The sequence below is a fragment of the Hetaerina americana genome, unplaced genomic scaffold (genome assembly GCF_022747635.1).
Source record: "Hetaerina americana unplaced genomic scaffold, ioHetAmer1.1.p SCAF_1, whole genome shotgun sequence".
Lineage (NCBI taxonomy): Eukaryota > Metazoa > Arthropoda > Insecta > Odonata > Calopterygidae > Hetaerina > Hetaerina americana.
Genome location: NW_027286069.1, coordinates 119,465,858 through 119,487,871, shown reverse-complemented (window position 1 = coordinate 119,487,871; position 22,014 = coordinate 119,465,858). Strand labels below are relative to the sequence as shown.

The following is a 22,014-nucleotide window of genomic DNA, read 5'->3' as shown; positions in this document are numbered from 1 at the left end:
ATTTTTGTAATGCTGTGACAGGAATATTTTCAAATCCTGGAGTTTTTTTAGACCCATTAAGTTAAAATGTGATCATCTATGTTTGCTTTTTGATAGATGAAATGTCTTAGGCATTCTATCATGTGTAGAATAAAAAAATTCACAATTATATAAAATCGAATTGGAACAACAAGTTTCACTACATATTAAAATTTTGACTCTGCACTAAAGTTTTGTCTCATATTTCTCTGAGTTTTCTCCTAACCATATGACAGAATTATAATTTTACTGAATCAGAAATTTTCACAATGAAATACATACTTTTAACCATCATTGAACATATGTATTTAAAACTAAGATCTTCATGCTCTTAGAGGTGTGTAACTATGCCAGCAATTTCATGCTACACTTGACAGTATGTCTACACAGGTTGAAAGTTTGGTCTAACTCCTTCCTTGAGAGCATTTAGTTCTACAATACATTAAATCAGTCATTATATCTTCAAATACTTTGCATGGGGATAACTCAAAATCTCCTGAGGGCAAAACATTTGTTCCTGAGGCTGAATTCATTGTTCATTCAGGATAATCATTGATGAATCTCTTTGTTTTTGCATTCCAAGAATGAATTCACTGCAGGCTCACATAGTTAATGTTGTAGTTCAAAAACAATATTGTGTTAACAATTCCACTGCTTACCGTGATTCTGTGGGTCAAGAGAAATGATAAGGTGGTGCTTTAAGTAAGGAGGCCCATCATTAATGTATGCTTTGAGAAAAGACTTGTTTTAATATTTCTGAAATTTTTTCTTGAATCAGTAACTTTTAACGGAGTCATCTACTAATGCAGGTTACAATGCAACAGTTCAAAGTGTAAAAATCATTAGCCTTGACCAGGATCCCAGGGTAGAGAAGCATGCAGTGAGGCAGGCAGATCTAACTGTGGGGCAGCAATGATTTTTACCCTTGGAAATTTTTGCATTGCCTGAAAGATATGGATGGCACTAGAATAGTAATCTTTAATGTAGACTCTTCTTTAGGTGATGGATTGCAGGGATTTTAAGACCAAATTATTACTATAAATGAGGCCATAATAAGGGAGCATAACCAAGGTCTGCTCACATAACATATGAGAATAATTATTGCATTAAGTAATGACTTTTGCCCCTGATAATGAGGTAGCTTTTAGAAAATACCATGGTTAAAAAAATAGTGATTCATCCACGACACTACTTTCATTTATTTAGATATTATGTGCATTAAAATCACACGGCGTATAGGGCTTAGTACTGGGTGATCTCTACCATCACCTACTAAACCTACCTTCGGGTTGATTACTCTGTTTATGGTTTATATAAATATATATATATATATGTATGTATATATATATATATATGTATGTATATGTATGTATGTATATATATATATATATATATATATATATATATATATATATATATATATATATATATATATATATATATGTATGTATGTATGTATGTATGAATTATTTTATTGTCAAAATCTCATAAAAATTAATGATCTCAAATCATGTTCACAATTGCCTTTCCAGCAGCTGTCTGTGAGGAGGAGCGCCAGGAACGTCCCCAGAGAGGAAGAGGGTGACGATGGGCTGGAGGAGGAGGAAGAGGAGGAGGAGGATGAAGAGGAGGAGGAGGAGGAGGGTGAAGAGGAGGAGGGGAGAAGGGGGGGCGCGAGGGCAGAAGGGGAGGGGGAAGAGGAGGCAATAGCCGTGAAGAGGAGGAAGCGAGGAGACCGCAGTGAGCGTCGGCAGAGGAGGAGGGAGCGCAAGAAGAGGCGGAAGAGGAAGAGGCTGGAAGGGAGCAGTGAGGGGGAGGGGCAGGAGGGGGAGGACGAGGACAGTGAAGGGGGCGAGGAGGAGGCTGGGGGTGGAGAGGGAGGGGCAAAGGGGGGCGCAGATGGGGGCGAAGCCGCCGATGGTGCCTCTTCCCTCGCGCTTGCCTCCGAGAAGCACCTGGTGGTAGGGGATGCCCCAGCACCCGGGATGGTGGCCGAGCCTGCGAGGAAGGGGAAGAGGGGACGGAAGAAAAAGGTTGTTGCGCTGGACGCTGCAGCCGTGGGAGGCGTGGTGGATGTGGGGGAGGAGTTGGAGGGTGGGGCAGAGAAGGAGAAGGGGGAGGGAGGCGAAGGGGGGGAGTTGGGAGACGACCCATTGACAGACTGCCCCACCGCCATTCATGCTCAAGATGCCACCCCTGGGGAGGGCTCGAGAGAGGCCAATGCATCCACCGCTTGCGTGGCAGATGGTGCGGAGGAGTCTGCAGTCGCTGCGGTCGAAGGAGAGAGCGACAGGGTGTCCAAGCATCACCGTCATCACAAGTAAGGATCACGCACCGGCATCATATAACAACAGTTCGTCATATAAGCAGACTGTTGAATTCTAACTCAGAAATCTCAAAATATGTTGTTCCCCAGACCGTGTTATTCAAGGAGAAAATATTGATTGGGTTTGAAGCATTGGGATGAATGACATCTTGAAATTCCTTGCTCAGAATGGTGGATTGTTAGATAGAGTGCTGAATTTTTCCTCAAAACCCCTTCTTGCTTTTTTATTTGGATTCCAACTGGGGTTGGGTCCACCTCTGGTTTCTACCAACATGATTGAAATTGAATCAATCATCTCCAGCGTAACATGATGAACCAGCACTTTATAAATGAAGAATATGCTTGAAATTTATGCATACAGTGCATTTATATCTGTGCTTAGCTGTCCTCATCAGGTAAACGTAGAGGTGTGACAAACTAATGATGATCCCTCAGCATCAAATGGTGCATTTATTTTATATTTAATGAGTGGGCAGTACAAATTATGTTCTAAATTGACACTTGAAGGAGAGGCATATTGTGTGACTGTGTATCATATGAAGTCTAACGCTTGATTTTATACTTTCATATTTTTAGGCAAGGTATATGAAATTTTGGCAAAGATGGCCATTAAAATATGATATATATGTACAGAAGGTTGTTGCTGAGTCAGTTCATTGCTCCTTGTGTGCAGTACTAATTAAAGGTCACTTTTTAATAAATTATGGATGCGCTTTATACGTACCCACATGTACAATTACAAGTTGGTCAGTGGCATACAACTCAGGGTATATGTAGTAAGTGATGGAAATGTAATGGGGAATGAGAGTTGGTGTTAATGGATTAATTCTGGAGTGGGGGCCTTTGATTTATTTCAATATGATCATGCAATTCCATTCGTTCTCGCATATATTTCTCTCTTCATATTCAAGTGATTTCATCGGTAAATATGTGAAACTTCATGGGTGAATTTTTTCACTTAATTATATCTTTTTCCATTCCAGCATAAAGGATTCTTTTCTCTCATTTCTCACCCACAAACATGATGATCGCCCTTTTGATATTCATCCTTACAAATCTAGATAAATGGCTCGGACTACCTTATGTGCATACCTTTCCAATGTCACATTCATGAATCCTCTCTTAGCCCGGACCCGTAAATTTGGTATCGTTCCAAAATGCAGGAGTAAAGTAACATTACCAAACTTTAAAATCATTTCGTCTAATTATAATTGCAATGAAACTATCTTAATATGCCCTGTCCCCATATTAAATACTGAGGTAACACAATTAAAAGATATAATTAATAGTTAACCCCAAGTCTAAATCAATCTCTTGTAAGAAAACTCGAACTAGTTGATGCACAAATTTTTGAGTGGATTCATGGGATTGTTTCTTGTTGAATATTTAATGATGCATTTTATAATTGAATTGTAATTACTCAGTGCCCTGGCATTACTCATGCCAGTTATTATCAAATTATTTTTTTAATGCTGTGACAGGAATATTTTCAAATCCTGGAGTTTTTTTAGACCCATTAAGTTAAAATGTGATCATCTATGTTTTCATCGATATTGACCCGTATCAGCAATTATTTTGAATTTCACATTCTGGCAGTTTTTTATTACTGAATAATTAATATTGTATATAAAATCATTTTGATTGCCTATAAAATGATAATCCCAAAATAGGCACTAATCTTTGGAATTCCATGACATTCTTTGAAGGATTTGGCAGTATGGTGTGTGCCCTGGATATGGGCTGTAAATAACCGATATGCTTTGGCTCACTGCCTCAGTGAATCACCCAGGTTTGCATTTCAACTCTTGCAGCTCATTTCATAATGCTCTTATGGTTTTACTTTTTCATGATTAACACTCTTCATTCAGAAAACTTCATTGATACAACTTTTTATTATTTTTTTCCAGCATAATGCTCCCACTTCTGCAATGGCTTTTGACGTCCTTGTTAGATTATGTCCATTCTCAGTATTTTAATTGTATTTTGAAGGCATTTCTTTATGAGAAACTGAACACTTATAAAAAGAATTGTAGCTGTCACATAAATAATTTGGAATTGATTTCTGCACCTCAAAGGGCAATCAGTTCCGCTCAGTCAAATATTGCATGCAACATTACAATTGGTTCGTGTAGAAAACCATATTACGGAGGGAATGTAAATAGTTTTGGATTTAAGTTAGCAGGTGCTGGAAAAATTACCCTGAATATTAGAAGCAGTAATAGATATGAATGAAAGAACTTCTTCTTTTTCCCATAATAATGATAATAGATATATGTTATTCCCTGCTCTGTGTGTGATAGAGACAGTAATATATGTAATATCATTAGTTATTTGATCCAAGAATAAGATGCTGCATTGATAGAAGATGAATAATTTTGTGATGAGAATTATGCTGCTGGAAAACAATGTACAATGCCAGTTATGAGGTGTATTCAAGTTGTTAATTATCTTCAATTATTCTTATGAACTACTTAAAGCAGGAATTTGATATTTCTATCACTTCTAAACATAATCTCCCTGCAGATGAACACATTTGTCACGGTCACAAAACAATGTCAATGCCATGAATCCATGGCTTCCAAGAATGCTTTGATGGACATCCCTTTTGCCCCCTTTGAAATACTACCTTGTCCATGATTGAGGCATCTTGGGCTCATCGTCGTACAATGTTCGGCCTTCTTTGAACTATTGCTTGCACGGATGCTCATTTTTCACTTCCGTAGTGCCACCACTGCATGTCTAAATCAACTGACAATGATTGTTAATGGGTAATAAACCATGTAAATGGAGGAATTGGGCGATCTTGATGTTCTTGTATACTAAACAATACCATTGTAAGCATTGAAAATGCTTCTTGCTGTATTGGTGCAGCCATCTATGTCTTGTTTTCATAAGGAGTGCTCACGTACTTTAAGCATAATCACAGCTGTCTCCCAACTCCCAGTCCTGAGGAAAATTTGATGGACCTTTGAACTTGGACACATCTCATACACATACTTAGTTTTTATCATTGGTCAAAAACTGATTTCGTTCCAAAAGCCAAGGATGTATACCATGGGATGTTTTGTGGATTGGTCAAAGCTCATCTACGGTTAGTCAGATTATTTCATGCATACCAGAATTGAGTTCATTAGGAATCTGATTTGTGAGATAATTGTTTTCCTATTAACTTGTGATTAGGTTGTGTTAGTCCATTAAATAGTTGTATTGTATTATTTTATCATGACTTCACCTGTTGTCACATTGAAATAACCTGGATTATATTTCATAATGTAAAAAGATTTGGGCACCCATGCGCTTGGTGGCTTGGATTCAGAGTGATGATAATGAAACTAGATTTTGCAATTATATTTCTCATTACAAATTGCCAAGCTTACTTGTTGCCATTACATTCAATATTACCATAACTATGCAGGGAATCAGATTATCAAGGAAGAAATGTAAACCCTCTTTAATTTTTTAGTAACATTTATCTAATTGTTTATAGGATATAATGAGTAGGTATGTAAAATATGTTTGTACTTTTCTGAAATTACTATGGTTACTCTCTTAATTTCTTATTAACTCTAAAATGTGATGTTTTAAAATATAATTTAGATTGGAATACTGTTTTTACTATTCAGATGCTTTTGCCTTGCTAGTTATACAGTGAAACACATCGGGGAAGGCTCAATAATTATGCAATAGAGTAGTCTTGTTGTCTGGCAATACCACAAATTGTCCTGAATTTTCTCCATGTTTGTATTTTGGGCATGTATTTTGCTAGTTGTCCATGAGAATTAATCATAAGTGAGCAAGTGATGTGATTTGCTGGTTACTAGAGCCAAACGGTGGCACAGGGAATGGAAATGTTCCCCCCCTCTTTCTCTGAAGGAGCAAATGTTACTCTCCACACAGCTTAGTTCAGGATGGGCCCAGCCATTCGTCATCAACACCAATCTTTAGATTATTTACCATGCATGAGTGAAGAGTTAATTAGGGAAAAGTATTTCATGGCAAATTGCTGATAAATGCTTAAGAGCTGGCAAAAGTTGGGAAAATTCACAAATATTGAATTGCAGTTCCATTGTTAGAATCTTCCATGTGCATCAAGCTGACAAATACAACCTTAAAGGGCTCGCGATTCATGGGGAATGCATGAATCGTATTCTTGTTGCGTGTTGACATCACTCCTAATATATTCGGCATTAATTTTTCAGGCGAAAAAGTCGCAAGAGCAGGGAGAGCTTGGAAGAAGAGGGGGAGGGTGGGGAGGATGGTGGGGAGGCGGAGGAGGGTGGAGGCGATGGGTGGGAGGGTGGAGGAGAGGGGAGGAGGAGGCGGAAGAGGAAGAGGGGAAGGGCGAGGAGGGGTGGGGCGGAGGAGTGCCCTCCCACCCTGCCATCGGCCGGAGGTGGCGAAGACGGGGACTTTGGTGAGGTGGGGGCCGAAGACGAGGGCTTTCCGCGCTACGAAGTGGTGGAGGGCGGGCTGGATGGCGGGGACGCGCTTCAGCAGCAGGAGAAGGCCCAAGGAGGTGCGGCGCAGGCGGGGGGCGAGGGCATGGGGGGCGGGGTGGTGGCGGCAGGGGGGGTTGTGGAGGAGGAGGAGGAAGAGGAGGGGGTGCTGATCGAAGTGGGGGAAAGGGTGAAGCTGAAGCGACGTCGGAAGCGGAGGCACAGCAGGGGAGGGGAGGATGGCGATGGGGAAGGCGAGGGTACGAACGGGGGTGACACGTCCTGCGACGACCACCTCCGGAGGGCGGCCAAGCACAAGAAGAGGAAGCATGGACATGGAGAGGGACACGGCAACCGGAGGTAGGGAATGGACGTTGCAATTATTGTCCCCTCTCTCTCTCCCCCCCCCTCTGCATAGCTCCTCTTCATCTGTCTAGAATCCCCTGTATTTAATCCGAATTCACTAATTAAGACCTTTGCATAGGAATGGGTGTGCGGAAGCAATTATGTAGCTTTCCCATGTAGGAAAACCTTTAATCATTGATCCAAAGTTCAACTTAGGGCAATGACAGAAGATGGGAGTACAAATAAGGCAGAGTCACCTTTGACATGGCTGTCTAATTTGTATGGGATAGTAATGAGTGGTGCAATTAAAGCAGGCCACCTATGCTTTCAAATTTGGTTTTGATTGGAACTTGACATGACTAAAGAGTTGGAGAAAGTTGTTAGTTCAGAATTCATTCCATCAAGAATGAACGAGTATGAATAGACATCTTGAGATAGCATCAGCCAATTCTTCAGGTGAACACAGGAATGCAGTAATTGAGAAGTAAGACAGCAGCTTAGCCACTAGAGAGTGAGAGCATGAACAGTATTCAGTGGGTCCTGGTCTCCCATCATCCCAAGTTCACATAAGGACAAGGTTTCCTCTTGAGTCGTGTGGGAGGAGGGGGGAGGTGTCTTGGTGCATCTCACGCGACAGATAAGTCCATATTTGATCTTTTAATATGGGGAATGTGCCTAATTTGCTTGAAATGTCTGGACCCATGTTTACTTGTGTTAAAATAACCTTAATGAGTTCCACATATAATTGATACTAACCTGGTATGACTATCAGCATTGATGAATTTTGACTAAAATCTTAACATTCAGGTGTTTAGGAGCGCTGGTCCATCAATGCAAATGGGATTCAATATTTTTGAACGTTGAAATTCCATTGAGTGTGTTGGAAAATGAATAATGAGTAGTCGAGACTAATTAAAATGATGATTTTGGAACAAATTGAGTAGCTGCAGGCTACAATCAGATACTCTTTATGACGAGTGTGGAGTTTTGAAATATTTGTTCCAAGATTAATTGCAATGAGAGGGTTGAGATTGTTTTAAGTTAACATTAAAAGTAATGAAGTTCGTCAAAAATAGTTACATTCTTGCAATTTCCATAGATATTGGATATTTTTACCAATAGTTGGTGTTCATCTAGTTTTATTAGATTTTAGAGAAGAATTGAACAACCTATGGGGGGGATCAACTGGTGTAGAAAAGAAAATTGGGTGAAAATAACAATGTGATGATATTCATCTATGTCATACTGATTGGGAAATGCATTCACAAAACTAAGTCAAAGAATTACCGGGAGGTGGAGAAGGAAAGCAATGTGAACTAGAAGACAGGGAGTACATTCATTGAGCCAGAAAAGATTCAGATTAGGTGAAAAAAATGTGTGGAAGAACTACTGTAATGATATTAAACCTGTTATTGCATCATTAGATGCATTCACAGGTTAAGTATGTGAGGGGAACAATTTCAATTTCACCAGCAGCCAAAGCGGGATGAAGAATCATTAATGATTGGGAAAGAGGGGATATTGCTGATTGGGCGTGAGTCAGTGTGAGTTGAGGAATTGCGACACCAAATCCATAATGAGAAAATAAATAAAGATATATGTATAGAACATGGTCTGAATGCCAATGTGTGTTTTACAGAGTTGAAGTGGGCCATAAGCTGAATAGAATGGGCTAGGTTTGTCTAAGTATCATATAATAGAGTAGACAAGAGTTTGGGTAAGTGCATAAAAGTAAGGTTAATATGAACACTGGTATGGGAACGGTGTTGTTTATTTTCCCATTATGGATGCCAGTGAGGAGTGAGGATTGGGGGATTTGGATAAGTGGAAATGGAGAAGAGAGGAGAAATGAAGCTGGAGAGAGGGAGGAAGACAAGCAAAGGATTATTAGAAAAGTATATGTACTAGGAGATGAGGGAAGTAGTTGGAGAAAATTTGATTTAGTTTGAAAAAGTGAATGAAGGAATTATTGAGGTGTCAGAGACTGGGAGAAGTGAAAAATAGGAAGGAAATGTTGGCATAATGGAGAGAATCATTGATATTTCAATCGGCCTTTACCATTGGAAGTTATGAGAAGCTGTTGAAGGAAATATGGAAGCTGACTAGGTTTTTAATGTTGCAAAGAAATACGTAAGAAGCCAGAGGTGATGGGTAATAGCTGTTGGAGGCCATTTGAAATTTTATCTACAACCTGTAGGATACCTTTAATAAAATGAATGCCATATGAGATCAGATGAGCTGCTTCTTTAGTGGTAATATTTCACCTAGCGATGAACAAACAAGAAGCCCAGATTCCTTTGAAACATTGTGTCGCGTGCATTTAAAAAGAATGTTCCATATATTGATTTCAACTAAGAAAACAAAAGAGATGCCACAAATCTGGCAATTTCAAGTACTCTCATTTCCTGATATTATGCTTTGCATTGACTGCACCATTATTTTATTTTAAGCTTGTAGACGTAACATGTGGCATAGATTTAGTAACTTCCTCTTTTCTTTTGTCATGTCATAAACTTCCTAGTTATTCCTCCTCTCTGTCCAACATTGTTCTCCATTCCTCTCCATATCTCAATAGCCTCCAATCTACGCTCATTCTTTTGCCTCAAAGGCCACGTTTTGGATCCATACAGTGCTACTTTCTATATTGAAGTCTTCACTAATCTTTTTTTTCCCTTGGGTCTTTACTTATGTACCTGTCTTCAAATCCCTTTCTCTCGGAAATGCTTCTCTCACCACATTCTTCATCTTCTACCATGCCCGTTAAATGTCCATTTTCGTCAAACATTTTGTCCATGCCCAAGAACTGCCCCTCCTGCTCTATGTTATTCTCTCATACTTCCCAAGCAGGTTTTGAATAAGTCTCCTCCTATTCCACATATCTTTTACTATATAACCATCGGCTTTCTCTTCTGTATTGTATGCTGTCTTGCGATTCACAAAGCGCACTAAGGCATCCTCATTGTATTCTACATTTCTTTTTCTTAATGGCATCATTACTGCAATTTCATCTCATCATCTTGTTCTTCTAAACTCAAACAGATCATCATGCTGTTTTTCCCCATGCTTCGGTTCTATCGATTTCTTGAATGAGATTATTTGTTAGGTCTCTGTACACATTTCCATCTCTCTTCCATCCTCATAATCATCTCTCCCGTGATTCATGGTCTCTTAATTCCTAATTATTTATGTTGTTCTCTTCAATTTTTTTTATCCCATTTTTAAGGTCCATGCACCTCACCTCATCACTTTAAGATTTATTTCTTAGTATTTTACCCTGCTTCTCTTGCTTAAGCTTCAAAATGCCATTTTCAAACTCTCCTAATCCATTAGAATTTTAAATTGCATTTCAGTGCAGCTAAATTATGATTCGAATCACCATATTCTCCCAGTGAGCTGTGTGAGTGGATGGCGATCTTCCTAAATCTATCTCCTGATGCTGGCTCACTGCCACCCACTTGTTTCTCTCGGCAGTTATCATGTGTACCTATGCCTGTCGTGGTGTTTGAGCCAGGCATTGGTGATTATCTAACTTTCTCCTGCTTGACTCGATTGCTTTCCCTCAACAATCATGCCTAAGCCTTAAAACTCTCCTTCCTCCCTCCCATCACTTTGTTCATCTACTAACATGTCCAATGTTTAGTTCCTTATCATTTTTTCTAATTGATCATTGAAACTATTCTCTTACACACCTAACCAGGCCACTCTTTGTCAGCATGACCACTTGGGGCTCTCGCAAGTTTGGTGGAACCAGTTTTTTTTCTCTACTGATAAATTTAAATCACTCATGATATTCACGCTTCTACTCCCTGCTGTTCTATTCAATACTGTGACTACTGCATGTTGGTTGGGCTTCCTTCCCCCAGCCTTAAATTACATTACGTGTTCAGCAATCCCTGTTCTCTCCGTCTCATCTCAAACAAACATAACGCACACATGTGTGTATAATTGCTTCTTACATATCTCTCTGGATAATGTATTTCTTTCTTTTCCTTAAGACTGACCTGAAATTCCATGCTCCCATTCTAGCTGTGTCAATGTTCTCTTCAAAGTCTTCTTTCCCACTAACGTAGGCTTGGTTGAGCAAAAGTCTCAAGTAATGATGACCGCAGAGGTTTTGCCTGCCCCTCTGCCAGGAATGGCACACAGGCCAATGCATCTAGCCTTTTAGTTTCTAAGGTGTATTCTTTAACCGTCATTATCATTTTAGAAAGCCCCTGAATGGTGTCTGACGCATAAGGGGCATGGGTATTGACCGACCACTGGCGTTAGTGGCAGGTGTCTGTGTGTGGGAGGAAAATGAACGCACTGGTTAGTTAGGAGTTGGCGTGAGCTATTCTCGGGTGGATTTTGAGGGCTGTTGACCGGAGCATTGGAGAGCTCTCACGTGAGAACACATTCTCAGGTGGCGTCCTGATAAGATGATGATCTTGAACAGACATATCTTTTTATGGTTTATTTGGCATGTATTCAGGTCGGTCAAGCATTATTAAAAATACATACTCATAACATTTTGAAAGGCTGTTTCATTCACTGGCGTTTATTTAACATTTACTGCTTCCCATCCTCCGTTTCTCTCTTCAACTTCAAGTGGAACCGTAATTAGCAAAATTTGGGGTAGGAGTCAAATTTTTCCTGGAGTGACCGTTAACCGAATCCGTTGAATATTCTCGTCCGGACTAGTCGCTGAATTTGTTTAAATACTTCGCAGCGTTTAAAAAGTGCATTTTTATTTGAGATCGACCCGCTGCTAGGTTACCAGAAGCGATCTTTTCCCTTGTGCTTGTGATGGCTAGAGGAATACAAGGTGAAGAGCGGGTGAAAAGCAGTGACGCGTCGTGGTATTCCGCACATCCCGAGATGTATTCATATACGCACGTATGTATGAGCGATGTTTTGCATTGCACGCGACATCATTTCCCTGCGGGAGAGCAAGTTGTGTGTAGCCGCGTTCGGCGAATCGATCGCTCGCCACGGCGGCGTCCCCTGGACCCATGCTATCCGATCAAGTTGCCATCGAGCGCTCCCTGGACGTTCGATTCCGGAGGCTGGACCACCCGATCGCCCGCCCGCGCCACCTTACCCGATGGATGGATCGATGGATTTGGGCACTCACTCGCACGAGTGTCGAGCATGTGACGATTATACCGCGAATTTCCCTTCCCTCCCTCCCCATACCCAACCATCCCTCACGAAGATGCTGAACCCTGCCTTAACCCTGTTCAGAATCAACTCCCAGCGATGGCCCTATATCTCCGTCTCCTTATTATGCGCCCTTGAAATTTTCCTTTAATAAGCTTTAAGCCCCTCTCTTAAATATCCACTTTGACTCCGCAAATTTAAATCAGTTTTTCATTCGTGGAAGTCTTTGTGTGCGCTCTCGTAAAAGCTACGCGGCACGTGCCCCAACGTCACCCTTCGCTTTACGGACTTCATTCTTTTTATTCTCAGTCGCAAAAGTTACTTACTTCGCATCCGATTTTCTAGGGCAAAGCTAGGACGGCGAGTTTTGTTGCCCTATTAAGTAGTCCACGGACTCGCTCCTTTGGTGACCCATTAAAACATTGTTGGAGATATGTTCGCTGGAATATTGCCATTTCATACGAATGCATCGCATTATTACACCAATTGCATATGCAATCAAGTGTCATCTGTCTTAATCACATCTTTGAAACTTAAATTATTTCGCTGCCATCACGATAATCTTTATTGATGAAGACATTTTTTCATGTTTCATTATATTTATCCAGAGAATAATTAGTCGGCAGTGTTGGTTCGATCATACGTCGGCACTAGTTGCATTAAAGATCGGTTAATATCCCGATCCAGTGTATACTTGACTGGTTGACGCTTTTCCCCCGTAATTATTATTTATCTAGGATAAAAATGTTCAGTCTTGTAAGAGCCGTAATAGGATCACTTGAGGTGAATTATATTTCCATATTTAACCGATCTACATGAGCAGAGAGCCGCGAAGCTCTTATATTTTCCGTAAATAGCGAAGTGAAGGAATAGTTTTTCCCATTTGTTCTCCGCGTACATCTGTGTCTGAATAGGCCTCTAATAGCTAAATTGAAGTCGAGATAGAGTATACTCAACATCCAGTGATAAAGGGGATTTATTTATTTGGGCAATTCTACGTGTGACCGTATTTACAGATTTACACGTGATGGTTTTCTGCCCCATTTTGTGCCTTTATTTCTAGTTGTTCGCCGAAATGGCAATGTGGTAAACAAATAAAACCACCTGAGATCCAAAGCCCTCCCGTGATCCGTCGTTAGTTCATTATTGAGTCGAGACATAAAACCCGTCCTAGCTTCCGTGGTCCTCCTCTTGTTTCTTTGCTTCACAACGGGCGGCTCATCCGAGGGGTTCGTCCCTCCGCTCCCGATGTGTCGACACACCGACGGATAATTTCGGCAGAGCTTCGTAGGGTGGGTAAGGAATCGCGCGTATTTACCACCCGGCGGCGGTCAATTATCGCGGGCGCGAGGTCGCTCCATCGGCCACCCTCTTCCCGAGGAGAGAGACTCCAATCAACGGCATTCGAGCGCCTTGAGCCAAGGGTTTGCAATTCCCCGCCTCCCTTCACCCGCCCACCCCCAGCTTCTGCCTCCGCTGCTGGGCACCCCGCCACCACCACACGCACTCCTCACTCTCTCTCTCTCTCCTCACCACGTGGCGATCAATAACGAGATGATATCCCTGGCGGCGGGAGCGGTGTTTCGGAGCGGCGGCGTCGCAGTCACCGGGAGGGCGAGGGGTTCGCTCCGGATCCCCCCCCCCTCACCCTTTAAAATGCTTTCGGCGCCTCTCGTTGCCAACGCAACGCTTTATTTTCGGCGGACGTGTGCAAGAGAGAGAGAGTGTGTGTTGGTGTATTCAATCGTTGACTTCATTTGCATCCCACTTTAGTACACGCCTGCAAGATGACGGGAGTCGGCTCTTGGTTAGGTTTAAAGGAAAAAATGCTGGGGGAAAAATCCTCGTTTCGATTGGTCCGGAATTTTCATTTCCTTCACTCCTGCAGAACTCATTCGAACTGTCCGTAATGTTCATGGCGAGTTTTTCATGGAAACAGTGGAACCTCATGGTCATCGGCGTGGGATTATTTTTTTTTTCAAGTCGAGAATCATAGGATTGAAAGACACTCTGCTAGTCCACACAGATGTAAATTTTAATGCTTCTTTACAGCGTATCATCATCTGGAGCTCTTATCGAAACGATCGCAGTAAAATGTATACACTTGTGTGCGTATGTTTGGGATGGCGGGGGTGTTTTTCTTTCCGACGCATTCGCGAAGGAGTTACGCACAGTCGCGCCGTCCGCTCTCGCGTATTTAGTCGAGATTCGGTCGTGGATTTTGCCAGGAAGTTTTTTCCGTCCAATTTCGCTCCACACCCACCCCGCGTCATATATTGCCTAAATATTTGTCATCCCTGTACCCAAATGGTATCTTCCAACATTCGCTCTGAAATGCGAAAAGTTTAAAACATTTACAGTGTATTTTCTCATCTTGAGAATTATTTCATCTGACTGCAATCGGTATTCTCTTTCCTCTCGTCTCCATTATCTACGGTTGTATTGCATGTTGACATAGTGGCCATTCAACTGACGTTTGGAGTCATAAAAGCAGCGCCTAATGTTCCCTCAAACGACGATACATCTTAATGATAACGAAGTAATGAGCTGGTATTCGATTAAAAAGTTTTGCTTGCAGTTTTCAATCCGCACGCTAGCTGTTTTAAACGAATGGAACCTTACTCCAATTCACTGTGAGGGACCTTGAAGCGCCCGAATTCCTTCATTGGGAAACTAAAGTTTTCGTGGCTTTGAGTTTATGGCACAGCGAGCCCCTCACGGCCACTTGATGAATCAGAAGGTTCGATCTGTTTTCGCTCCGGCAGCAACAGTCCCTAATACACACCCGTCACACCCCGGCGGTGATTTATGGCGACGTCCTGGACTTTCTCCCGGCATTTCCTCATAATCAAGGATATTAATCGTGCCACTCGTATTTTGCTGACGAGAGCTACTTTAAAATTTCCGGGTAAACTTGATTTTCTCCCGTTCAATCTGCGCAATTCAGTCTTAAATCGTTTATGATGGTGCTCCATGGCATATGATTAATTTTGTTCCGTGTAAGATTTATAATTTTCTTAACTCGTTCAAACTACAGGGACTTGAATTGAATCTCGGAACACTTCTTACCTATCCACGCGGATGCTTGGACGATGAAATATTAATCCTTTCTATGGATACTAACGTGCTAGGTAGCGTTGTTGGAGCCGGTGTTTAAAATGAGCCAACTACATGAAGTAGGAAAATGTGAATCAAATGAAGGAATTGACTCACAATAAGGTAAAACAATTCATTGTCTAAAAGCGGCGAAAATGTTACAATTAATGGGAAATACTGATAAAATATTTGGTGTTTTCCCGGCGTATCAGCTGCGTATATTCCTCTCGGGTCCTCCACCGGGTTATATCGTCCATATCGGCCGACGTTTCGATGTCCGACTAGGTCATCGTCTTCAGGGGTTCTGAATGCCTTTTGCCTTTTTTTTAAAAAGAGGCAAACGGCATTCAGAACCCCTGAAGACGATGACCGAGTCGGACATCGAAGCGTCGGCCAATATGGACGATATAACCCGGTGAAGGACCCGAGAGGAATTTACGCAATGGGAATTACTCTTCGATTGGTCCAGGGATCAATTATACCAGCTGGGAGCTAACTTTCAAGAAGTCATAACAAAAGTGAAATGAGAAATGAATGACGTGACGCTGAATTATGTGTAAACGTGATACCATGGCCTTAAATCACTCCATGACCTTTAATGTCTCCTTCCTCAGTAATTACGCAATTTATTAAATCATTATCTGGCAATTACTCGTCGTAAATTCAGGAAGTACTGCATGCTGAGAAATTTCTCCGCAGATTTTTGGTCATCCTGTGTATCCTGGAACTCATGTACTTTTTTGAGACATTTATATATATATATATAATATAATATATATATACACACATATCGATGATGTTGAAGCACTCACAAGAGCAATATAACAATTAGACGGCACAATAGAACACTAATAAAATAGATAACACTTAAAAGGACACTCTCATTGTAGATGTTTGAGCTTTCGGCCTTCTCAGAGGTCTTCCTCAAGTAAGACTCCTTTTTAAGTGTTATCTATTTTATTAGTGTTCTATTGTGCCGTCAAAATGTTATATACATATATATATACTTATATATATATATGCTTATATATGTATATATATATACTTATATATATACTTATATATATATATATATATATATATATATATATATATATATATATACTTATATATATATATACTTATATATATATATATATATATATATATATATAAGTAAAAACACACACACGCATACCTACGTACAAATGAGGTATGAGGTCTGTCCAGAAGGTATCCAGCCACGTTATATTTTGAGAAAATAGGCCTATCTAGAACAATAAGATTTTAGTCCCCTTCGAATTACTCCCCTTGGGAGACCTCCCGCACACCAGCAGCGTCTCTTGTTCTTTTTGAAACAATCGGCAAAGTTTTATTCCATCGGAATGTTCATCAGCTGCCTCGCCGCATTCACCTTTATCTCGTCAACCGCTGCAACTCTCATTTGATCGGCATACGAATACATGGAAATTGAACGCAGTGTAGCCTTTCATTTGATTAGTATGCCACTACAATCATCAAGACCATAACAGGCATATATATATATATATATTATATATATATTATATATATATATAAATATATATATATATATATATATATATATATATATATATATATATATATATATATTTCGTAAGACCCCATTATTATGCTCCCCCAATGACACTTGAATATCTTAGACATCCCCTGAGGTATCTTTCATAAGGGGATTTCACAGACTCTGGGGAAACCAGCTCTTTGTTCCATACCATCCGGTGTTTATTTTTTTATTAACGGTTTAAAATTCGTCATACACGCCAAATAGAAGCGCTCGAGGAAACTCGTTGACGGCAAATTTTTACGAAAAAAACAATTCAATCCAAATATGATAAGTTTTACCATTTACGTATTTTTTAATTCTTTGTATTTTACAGTTTTTTTAGGATTTGTTGTTAACCTTGAATGAAATGCAGTTTAGTGCAAACATCGGCATTCGGGAAGCGTTCGCTTGAACGTATGTCTCGGGGAGTTCCGTTGAGAGCCTGGAATAACAAGTTAGACATTCTGATTTTACAATATGTACATTTAGCGTGAATTCCTAAAATACGGGAGACTTCCATCGTGGCCTAATCGCAGCTATATATTGGCAATAGAACAATGCCCATCCGTAAGTGTAATTTCGTATATACGAGTATCTTTCTGGGCTGAAACGTGCTTAAAATAGTCGACTGCAGAATGGCAAACTCAAATGAATGGAGAGGACTGGATTAGTCACTTGAATGGATCTAAATGAGAGGTGAAATTAAATATTTACGCTGAAGGACCTTAGTCGCAGTTACATTAGCCGAGGACTTAGCCGCATGTACATTCTGAAGTACGAAGTATTATCGACATGTCTGTAATTGGTAGGCTACTTATGATATTGAGTGGTTTTTCATTCAGTGGATTCTGGTTGCTGAATTTCCACATGGGATAGCTATCAAGGACTCTGAATACTTTATAAATTATCTTTTGCCCAAGTTTTTAAGCTCAAAGAGATGAAATTACTATTTTTTCTCCTGATTCGAGGCTGAGAGTTATGGAGGGTTAATGTCGGTTATCCTGCGTTGATGATAGATATCTATGGATGCATCGGAGGCAGATAAGCAATGAAATGAGAACACATTTGACACTGTTGAAGAATATGAGACTGACACAAATGAGACTGTTGAAGAATAAAGGGAAAATATTCATTTTGCAGTATAGTAGTGCTTTAAGCATTTTGATTTCTCCATTCATATTTTTATGCTCTAATTAAAGCAGAATTTCGCAAAACTTAAGTTATTTGGCCCGGGTCCAATCTTAATCTCTCAGAAGAAATTCATAGACATGGCTAATATTAACTGCCAGCATTTGTTATTTGGACCTGAGATGTATGGTTTGTTGATATAATGTAAACTTTAAATGAACCTACCTACGGTCATGAAACAATGGAAGGATGACGTACACGAGGGTCACTGTTTCCTCTGACTTGTCACCTTGTTCTTACCGACCCCCCTTAAACAAACCCGGTGCCAATCAGGTCGTCTCTTTCGTTTTTCGTTCGTATTGTTGATAGCTTATTTAGCCAGTTTGTTCAAAAATGAATATTTGAAAAATGGCAAAACCACCATCATCAATATTTGCATTTCTTTAAGAACAGAAGGTATTAGTAAGCCACGCCCGTTCACAATACGTATTAGCATGTGTGTACCTGTTTTTTTGTGTTGCGAATTATAAGGTCCAGGAGATCAAGGGTTTACTCTGACACACCTCTTTAAAAATTCAGCTAACTTAAAACTTTAAGGAAAAATAGAAGATAAGGCTCCCTAAATTGCAGACAAACATTATCGTTATTCCCTCATAGTAAAAGAAAGAAAGTTTAAAAGCACCGGCGCGCAATGAAACCGAATTGGAAAAAAGTGAAAATTGTAGCCTGTTTAAACGTTTAATGAAGGTATATAACTTGTTTTCTTTTATTTTCTGTTATAATAATTTTCATATCTTTTTCGCAGCTGTGGTGATTGAAATCCAATGATTTATCCTCTTAAATTTAATTATTTAACTGTATTTGATGTGACTTTTCAAGCCTTTTTCGTAGTTGCGGTGATGGAAATTCAATCATTTATCCTCTTAAATTCAAAATTATTTAAATGTCTTTAAAAACTTGATGTTAAATTTTCTTTAGGAAGATTTTTTTCATCCGCTTTGACATTATTGTCGCTTGTTCCGCGCGAAAAATTTTCTCTAATGTATGAGTAAATTGTGTTTGAAATTTAAAAAAGTTATTTGAATGTATTGAACATGCGTAACCCTTTCCACTGTATCAAATTGAGACTTTTTGAGCTAGTTGATCAGATTTTAACATTATGTCATGCATGTTTTGCCAAAAGCGTTCTGTCAAGCATATGGAATAGATTTGTTTTTAACCTATTACAGCATAAAATCAGCTGTTTAACAGCACATTTAATTTTATGTCATGCTCAAACTAGGTTGTTGAAGTAGCTTATAATGATTAAGTTTTGCCCGATGAGAATATTTCCTTAAAGATCTTATTTCTTCGGCGGAATTTGATATGTGTACTTTTTTAAAATGCCACTGATTCATTTGGCCACGGGAATCTAAAGACGTTATGAGATAGAAAAAGTTCTAAAAGCGCAGGTTTCCCTCCGTCATATTATCGGAAGATTTTTTGGATCAAAATGGGCAAAGTAGTTGGGACATAAGGAGAAGAATTGCGTTAGGCAGAGAAGCTTTCACAAGGAGGAGGCAATTGATGCCATGGACATTGAGTAAGAGTGTTAAGAAAAGACTCATGAAAGCTTTGATATGGATCGTAGTTATATGCGGTGCGGAGACATCGGAAAGTGGAAGCAGGAGGATAGACGTAGACTGGAGGCTTTCGAATTGTGGGTTTGGAGAAGGATGGAGAAGGTGAAATGGACAGAGAAGAAAACAAATGAGGAAGTACTTGGTATGGTGGGCGAAGGGAGGGGTTTGTTGGGAGCAATCCTATGGAGGCAGGGAAAGTGGATGAAGGAGGTATTAACCAGCAGTGGGATGTTGAAGACTGTAATAGAGGGGAGAATGTTAGACTAACGAGGAAAGGGTAGGAACAGGATAGGGATGTTGGACGGGATGAAGGGGGAAAAGGAGTAAATTGATCGGAAATTGGGATGCCGAAGAATGTAATAGAGGGGGAATGTTAGACTAACGAGGAAAGGGCAGGAACAGGATAGGGATGTTGGACGGGATGAAGGGGGAAAAGGAGTATATTGAAGTACTTATTTAATGAAAATTTCATGTTTCAAAGTGCTGGGTGCTAGGATATGGTCGTTTCATTTTTCTAAATTCAGGGAATGGTGTTTCGGCGTGCCACGCTAGCACGCGAAACTGTAAATGGAGCATACTCTTGGGATGTACTGAAAATTTTCCAAGGTCGTATCAAAGGCGCGCGATAGGTCACATTTCTAAGCAACAGGCTGGATAATGCACGGCCCCACATCGAAAATTCTCTCGCCGAATGTCTCGCAAAAGTCGATGTGAAGCACCCCCCCCCCCCCTTCCCCCCCGATAATAGTCCAGACCATGCCCCATGTGACTTTTTCTTGTGTCCCCCTAAGTGAGAAAACCCCTTTTTGGCGATCAATTTTCATCATCAGAAATAGACGTGGGCTTACTGGACTGTTTCAACTTACTATACTGGACTGTTTCAACTTACTACGGTTGCGATTGGCGCAATACTAGATTTAAACCAATGGACCTTGTGCCGCATAAAAATGAATTTTAATAAATGTATGGCCACTCATTAATGAATGGACGTCGTATGCATATGTGCCCTAGTATGACCACTTATTATGTAAGTTCTTGTGTTTTTTGAGATTTTTTATTTCCTGCTGCATTCCCATTTGTGTCAATGAATATTTTTTGCCTCGAAACATTCTTTCCTTTTGGAAATTATAGATTTGATTGATGACGTTCTGTCAGTCAATGCCCCAACCAGTGGCTCTATTGGCGGTACATTGTTGGGCATGTGGCGAGTAATGATGTGGTAGCAAGACATTTACGTTTAATTTTCGAATAAAAATATTCGTTTTATCCGTATTGTAGAACCCTCCGGCGAAACAGTCAACGTAGAATGACATGGAAAAATGCTTTTCATTTAAGACCAATTGTTTGTGCTTGTTTCATTCTCATGGGGCATCAATATTTTCCGTATTCGAATTGTTAACAACATTAAATATTTTACTTTCTTCATTTGGTCCATTTGATTATGAAATGAGTTGAGATGATTATAGGTAAAGATTGTGTGGAAGTGGGTATTATTATTAATGGTATTCTACCGGTTAATGTTCGTTTGGGATGGAAACGGCCAATACAATTGTCCAGCAAACATGTACTTGCCTCTCCAAGCAAAAAAACAACTTGACATCCGACAATACAAAACTCGTAAGCCCCTCTTCATTTCCGTATGTTCCTCCCTTCATCCCGTCCAACATCCCTATCCTGTTCCTTCCCTTTCCTCGTTTGCCTAACATTCTCCCCTCTATTACAGTCTTCAACATCTCCGCACCCGCATTTCCAAAGCCTCCAGTCTACGTCTATCCTCCCCCTTCAATGACCACGTTTCCGCGCCGTACATAGCTACGCTCCATATCAAAGTTTTTACGAGTCTTTTCTTAATATCCTTACCCAACGTCCCTGTCATCAACTCCCTCCTCCTTGTGAAAGCTTCTCTGCCTAACGCAATTCTTCTCCTTATGTCCCAACTACTTTGAATATTTTGGCTCAAAACCCTTGCGAGACTAATATGGAAAGAAAACAATGTCAGCTTCGTTAACCCCATTTAATGTTAAGTGTGTGCTTAACTTAATGCTTTGTTAATGTTACATGAAGTGGAATTAACAAAACTACTTTCCGTAATGGACAATATCCACGACATTAAGCCTGATATTAAAAATTTTACTTACAACATAGATTAATCGTTTGACCCGCTCTAGTTTATGAACTCTTATTTTAACGCTTAACTTAGCCTATCTCTTTCTGGAAAACGGCATAACCCTTGTTTTATTTATATTGATTCTCATCCCATATCTATCGCTCTGGCTTTTCAATGCACTCAGCAATGCTTGCCACCCCTTGGATGACCAGTAAACTAAAATTTCATCATCCTCA

At 40.1% G+C, this 22,014-nt stretch overlaps 1 protein-coding gene across 1 annotated transcript in view; it reads left to right on the top strand.

Annotated features, from left to right (window-relative positions):
• Positions 1-6,886: 6,886 nt before the first annotated feature.
• LOC139696674 (uncharacterized) overlaps positions 6,887-22,014 on the top strand; it is a 55,777-nt gene continuing 40,649 nt past the window's right edge. The window contains exon 1 of the mRNA XM_071595537.1: positions 6,887-7,140. Within this exon, the coding sequence (XP_071451638.1) occupies positions 6,887-7,140 (254 nt within the window). The remainder of the gene's footprint in view (positions 7,141-22,014) is intronic.